The sequence below is a fragment of the Hippocampus zosterae genome, chromosome 2 (genome assembly GCF_025434085.1).
Source record: "Hippocampus zosterae strain Florida chromosome 2, ASM2543408v3, whole genome shotgun sequence".
Lineage (NCBI taxonomy): Eukaryota > Metazoa > Chordata > Actinopteri > Syngnathiformes > Syngnathidae > Hippocampus > Hippocampus zosterae.
In genome coordinates this window covers 12,564,553-12,571,457 of record NC_067452.1, presented here as the reverse complement: position 1 = coordinate 12,571,457, position 6,905 = coordinate 12,564,553, and the positions used below count along the sequence as shown (strand labels likewise).

The 6,905-nt window shown below is 42.9% G+C and overlaps 1 protein-coding gene across 2 annotated transcripts; it reads left to right on the top strand.

Moving 5' to 3' along the window:
• On the top strand, positions 1-6,857 carry LOC127596024 (protein phosphatase 1 regulatory subunit 3A-like). 2 transcript variants are annotated; one of them, XM_052058161.1, is made up of 4 exons: positions 1-528; positions 804-1,601; positions 6,182-6,216; positions 6,292-6,857. In XM_052058161.1, the coding sequence occupies exons 1-4, from the start codon at positions 323-325 to the stop codon at positions 6,330-6,332; spliced, it is 1,080 nt and encodes a 359-aa protein (XP_051914121.1). In that variant the 5' UTR covers positions 1-322; the 3' UTR covers positions 6,333-6,857. The 2 variants fall into 2 exon arrangements, with proteins under 2 accessions (XP_051914121.1, XP_051914122.1); XM_052058162.1 differs by having other exon boundaries at positions 3-528; positions 6,295-6,857.
• The last annotated feature ends 48 nt before the right edge of the window (positions 6,858-6,905 follow it).

The window sequence follows — 6,905 nt, the reverse complement described above, 5'->3', positions numbered from 1 at the left end:
AAGTCATGTCTGTATTTTAGTGATGTCTGTCTTCTGTGTTGGTGAGCCAAAGACTAGTCTAGTACTGGGATCAATATGGTGCTGTTTAAGGGATTGAAACCATGAGATGACTTGCACGCTATCAAAACGTTTCCATTGTTTTGCTAACCGGAGTAACAAGCAATGCTAAATAAGATGATGACAAATGTGAAAAAAATAGTTAGTGGGACCATTTTGAACATGCTGCTGGTGTTTTGTGGCTTGCACAAGACAACGCACTCACAAGTCACATCTCATTTTAGTAGTCAACCGCATTAAAGATTGATCTTAAATAAGGCAGAGAATGGGGAATACTCTATATCACTTCTGCAAATCCGTTGCCATTCTCTGCTCCCTGTTGTTGATGATCCGTTACGGCTGCTGTTCTATTAGTTTTCCACCTCAAAAGGGAGGGAGGGAGACTGAGGGGAGCGGTGGTGCTGGGTGCAGGTTGGGGCGGGGGGCGGGGATCATACCAACTCGAAGACACATTGGCAGCATGGAGATCCGGTAGGTCAATGCTAAAATTAGAGTCCGACAGCGGCCAAAGTTTGATGTTTTAGCGGGGGATACACGATCACAAGGGCTGACAGGACAAGTTTCCCATGTGTGACATTTAACGGCGGACGTTAACCTAGGAGACTGTGTGTTATGAGTCGCCAGTGCGGACCAGTGCCTTTGCTGCTCGATGTGTTATTCTTCTCGAGGGTCCTCGCATGAGCAGAAATGTCTTTTCTAACCATACCGAGTCAAGAGTGTCTTTTCACTCCCATCAAAACTGGTAGGTCACCTGACGATGCACAGGGGCATTTGGCGGATGATGACGACGACGACGACGACGACATTGATGAGGGAAGCGAGGACGTGCGCCTGATCCCAAGATGCTCGCCGGTGCCCAGGAGGCGAGGCGCGTCCATCCACGACGAGACAGCCGAGTACCTGCGTATCCAAGCTTTTTTGTCCCCCGGAAAGCGAGTGTCGTTCGCCGACACCACGGGCGGAGACCTGGTAGACGTCCGCGAGTTCGTAACCTTCGACTCGGATGACGAAGAGGACTCAGGGAGGTGGGACGAAGAGCTGGCAAAGTATGGACCGGCTGAGCGAGAGCCGGTGTTTCATGTGCACCCGGACTTTGAGCCCCGGAGCGGAGGCGAGCTGCTGCGGGTGGTGCGCGCGCAAAAAGTGTGCATCGAGCACGTCGGCCCTGTGGAAGATGAGCCCCTCGCCTTCAGTGGCCTCGTGCGGGTGCTTAATGTGTCCTTCCACAAAGCGGTCTACATCAGGTCCACCATGGACAACTGGGAGACATACTTCGATCACCCCGCAGAGTATGTCCACGGATCCCATGACGGGGACACGGATAAGTTCTCCTTCAAGCTGTCTTTTGCGTCCCCTTACGTCACCCACGGCTCTCGCATTGAGTTCGTTGTCCGCTATGAAACCACTGAGGGGGATCACTGGGACAATAACTCTCATATGAACTACGCAGTGTCTCTGCTTCTGTCCTATAAAGAGGAATTACAGGAGACAGACGGCGAGCAGCAAGAAGTTAAAGGGATCTTGAGACCGCCGAAACATTACAGGTCAGTCAGCCACCACTGATCATTAAAAAAAATTGGCACACATCTCTAATCGGATGTCAATGAAATGAATTGAAGTGCAGTCCAGATGTCTCGGCCTCACAGATAAATAAATAATTAAGGGCGTGCGTTTTTAATGAGGAAAATAGCACTCTGCAATACTGTATAACACAATTAAAAGTAATCTAAAGAAATGAACACTGTGCATCATAATGTAATGCTTCAATTCAATACAGTACTCTGTGGTGCACTTTCTGGTGTGCCCACTAAGGCCACAGGTGGCAGTACAATACAGTCCAAGACCCACTATTGAAGTAGAGTCATCAGCAGTCAAGCTGTTTCTCAATTTGCATTCTTGTCCATTCTTATGTCCTTGTGACCTTATGAAATGTCATCAGTCACGGCCCAAGTCCTGTTCCAACTGAAAGTACACAGAAACCAGCAATGCACAGAATACCTGGAGGTGGTTCATGAGTGGGTACGACAATAATCGAATATAGCTTTGTGAATGTATGACGGGTGGCACAGTGGTCGACTGGTTAGCACATTGGCATCAGTGTAGAGGTGTAGGGTTCGATGCTGAAACCGGCCTTCTCGTGTGGAGTTAGCATGTTCTCGCCGTGCCTGTGTGTGTTTTCTCTGGGTACTCCGGTTTCCTCCCAATTCCAAAAGCATGCATGGTAAGCCAAAGGAACACTCCAATTTGTCCTTAGGTGTGAGCGTGAATGGTTTTTCGCCAACATGTGCTTTGCGATTGGCTGGCAAACAGTTCAGGGTGTACCCCGCCTGCTGCCCGAAGACAGTGTGGATAGGCTCCAGCACATCTGCGACCCTTGTTAGGATAAAAGGATGAAAAATATCGATGCATGGATGAAATGTATGATGAAGATAAAGCACTATATCAGTGCAGTCCATTCACTATTTGAGAAAATCTGGCCCGCTAATGTCAAAATAAAATTTGGATGTGCGTGCGTGCGTGTGTGTGTTCTACCTGGATTAGGTATGCGACAACTGACTCGTTGTTGCCATTTTCGTGCGATCACCTCCGCAGGTCTGTTTTGCACTCCTTTAAAAAAAAAAAAAACCTGGCTTGTTTTATATATATATACATATATACGTACTGTACATACATACATATATATAGATATATACATACATACACACACACGTATATATATATTAGATAGATAGATATATATTAGATAGATAGATAGATAGATAGATAGATAGATAGATAGATAGATAGATAGATAGATAGATAGATAGATAGATAGATAGATAGATAGATAGATAGATAGATAGATAGATAGATAGATAGATAGATAGATAGATAGATAGATAGATAGATAGATAGATAGATAGATAGATAGATAGATAGATAGATAGATAGATAGATAGATAGATAGATAGATAGATAGATATGATGTACGGTGGATTGTCATCTGTCTGTTATTGAACTGAACATGAAATCTTAGGATGTGTCCAAATTGATAGGCTGCGTTGTGATGTCATTTTCAGGGCTCATCTCATTGCTCTAAAATTGATGTTCATTGGTCTTAGCTCCTCTTTTTACATGCGATCATCTCGCAACAAAAATTCCATCAAGGAGGGAGGAGATTGACACAGGATTGAGGTGGGAGGTTCCTTCCTTGTACCTCATCAATCTCAAGTTGTGACAGCAGTTGCCGTTTGTGGATGTTGGAACACTGAGCTACTAGTTGTTTCGTGGTCAACCAGGGTTGCTTGAGTAGTAGCATTCCAACAGAGCCATTATCACATCTCGCCCATGTTATCGCATCTCGCCCATCTCCCCTTTGTTCCAGTAGCCCATTTTTCATCAAGGTGCTCTGGTTCCCCAGCACCTGACGCAGACCTTGTTTGGCCGGGCATCGCACAGTACTGCTTTTATTGTCCATAGAGGGCAAAAAATAAGAGGAAAAAAATAAGAACTACTGTATATGTATAGCGCTGATGCCACTGAACATTTTGAGTGGTTGAAATGTTTGCATGGGCTTCCTCGCATGCAGCCTATGTGCGAAAGTTTTAAGCGAGTTATGAAGCCAAAGGACACGCCCCTGAAAACGACAGTCATCCAGTGGTGAGAGAGGACAGTCAAAACAAGAAAAGGGCAGGTGTCAGTTTCAGCCTCTGCGTTCCCCTTTGCAAAAATGCACCTCTGAACTTTTCCAACTGTCAGCTGTCATTCAAGGATATCAATGCAAGCAGATGGTGAGGAGTGCCAAGCACATAGACTACTCACAGTAAGTTTGAGACTATCGGCTTTTGGGGTGGGAATTTCAGCACGTACTTAAAATGCACATTTCCATTAATTCTAAACTGGAGGGGTTTTTTTTGTTTTTGTTTTTTTAATGCATGGGGCCAACTGTTTCTGTTTCAGTACTTTTTACAAAACTTGCATTTCTAAGAATGTGCTGTGAATGGCAACATTCAAAATGGGTCCAGTCCTTGAATAGACCAGTGAAATTCCCAGTTCAATTAGAATATATATTTAAAAATCTCCCCTTCGTCACTCTGATCAGGTTTTGGCATCACGAGACCAAGACGACAACACCTGACAATTGATCAAGGATTTTCTTGTAAGGGACTGGCCACTGAGGTGAGAGGAACTTCAGTAGCCTTCAACAGAAAAGGGGAAAAGTATTTCAAACAACCACATAGCTTCCTTTGCCTTGGGAAAGTCCATCTTAAAGTTAAAAAAACAATGCCAAACTCTATGGCCAAATTAACAAATCGCCTCAGTGTTTCAGGTGTTGTTGGCATTTAAGCAACACATTTGAACAAACACAAGACCACCAGTCAGGGACATATTCATTATTCTTTGCAAAACATGAATATTAGTGGAGCTTACAGGGCTTCATGGTGGCTGTCTCCATCTACGGTGGACCCTCACATACTGTACTCTGTTCTACCATTCACTGTCACAGACTGGTGGGGTAGGTGATTGGGGGGGTCACCCTTATTTTCAAGGACAATACTTGTTGGGCTAACGATTAGCCCAGTGGTTCTCAATTATTTTCTGTCATGCCCCCCCAAGGAAGAGGAAAACATATCGCGCCCCCCCCCCATGACTATAAATAGTATCATTTGTCTATAAAATTGTTATAAGTACACCTTTGCATAACACTGTATCCTTATTAACGTATAAGATTATAAAAAAACAAAGAAATATGGACCAACTATATGGACCAACTTACAACAAAGAATAGCTTTAGTAACTAGAGCAGAAAAGATTTAAAGTGCATCTGAAATTCAACAATAACATTAAATCCTTAATTTAACAAATATTGTTTGACTGACCATGTCAAACCATATGATACTGAAAAATAAAATTCCATAAAGTCAATAACTAATAATGCATTCGAACTAATCACCAACATTATCTCAGGAGCACAATATTAAAAAGAAAACGTTAACCAGCAAAACAAAAATATATAAAATAATTTGTGCTTTAAAAAAAATCAATCAAAGATGATGTCTGGATTATTGGCTACAATGAGCACGTTTTGTAATGCACGCCTTTTCAAAGCGAGGTTTGAATCAGGACACAGCAACTCCCGGCTCCTGCTCAATGTCGGGAGTCCGGAACCTGTATTTTAGTTTACTGAAGTGGCAGTCACAAAGCGGCATGATTGTTGGCAATATTTGGCACGTTTTCGCTGAAAAAAACTCAAGCAGTTTATGAGCGTGATTGGGATGTCATGTCTAAGTGACGCCTTAATATTTTTTGGCTTCATGCTGTCCGCTACCAAAATTTTTAGACACAGTAAACACATCAATACGCCCCGTCATATTTCCTCCCTGAGAATGCTCCCTGCGCAAACTCTGCCAATGAGAGCGCCACTGCATAGTGGAGATGCAACTGAATGTTATTTTAGGACAGTAAAAAATGAAAAAAAGCATGTTCCCCGAGGTCAAACGCTCCCCCCTTGACGGAGCCTTGCGCCCCCCCAGGGGGCGCGCCCCACTATTTGAGAAACACTGGGTTAGCCCAACAAGTATTGTTTACCTGTTTTTCCACCAATGCATTAATCGTGGGCGTCAATTATAAAGATACACTATATTTTCGCAATTCGCTGGCCCACCCGGTCCCCATCCGTCAATAGCGGGGTTCACTGTATTTCTGTGTTATACTGCCCCCAGGTGGCTAGGGTGCACACAACTGCAGCAATCAGTGGTTTATCAAATGGATGATAGCTAAACTCCATCATCATCGAGTGCTGTTTTCCTTTATTATTATTTTTTAAGTGAACAGATTGACCTCTTTAATTGATTTCAATCGGGAGAGATTTGAAACGTGAGCTTTAAGGTACAAATGTAACCATGAAAATACATAATTTGAAAGCACCACTGGAATGCATTTGTGGTTTATATTGGAATTTGACAATAGCCAAACAATTTTATGAATAGTACAATACATGAATGTAAATTAGTGAAGTTGTATTGTCCGGCTCGGTAAACTCACTTTTTTTTAAAAGTCTAAACATTCATCAAGCCTTGCGTATTGTATTGAAAGTTGTAAAGCATATTTTGCTTTATTGTCTTAATTTGTCTTTTCTTTTTAGTGCGTGCATTGATTTAGACTCAGCCAACGATGAAGGTAAAAGTCCAACTGGTATTTTTTTTGACTGATGAATCTGTGGGGAAAAACCATCTGATGGTGTTTTTTGTGAAGCAGGCGAAAGCAAGAAGACCTGGGAAGCAAGTGAGGCATGAAGGGCCGTGCCCAATTGTCAGACGACCCGACAGCGACAAGGAGGGTAGACCCATCTTTGAAAAAGTGGATATCTTTAGGGACAAATAGTCCTCCCCAAACTTATTTGGATTATGTTGAAATGATCTAAAATTGCATCCACGTGTTTGTCATTCAAGTGTACAGTAGAAGCAGTATGTGCTTTCATTAACATCCCGTTCATTGTCCTTTTGTGTAATACTGAGAGTCTTTTTCCCCATGAGACTTTTTCCCCATGTGTTTACCTGTTGATTTTGCAACCATTTAAATTTAATTAATTGACAAGATTGTTAAACGGCATGAAATCACTGCATCCGCAAGATTGTGACTGAGTGAAAACGTACCAAATAAAAGATTAATTCTCCTAGCAATCAGATCAACCCTTGAATCCCCTATTAGCAGGCAAGGGTTGCCATCTAGTGGTTATTCAATGACAACTGATTTCTTTCATTTAAGCGCCAAACGCGCGCGCGCATGCGCCCACAAATAAATGTATTACTAAATCGTAAGGAATTGCTTCATTTTTTTTGGCCGAATCTGGCAGTCAAACTTATCAC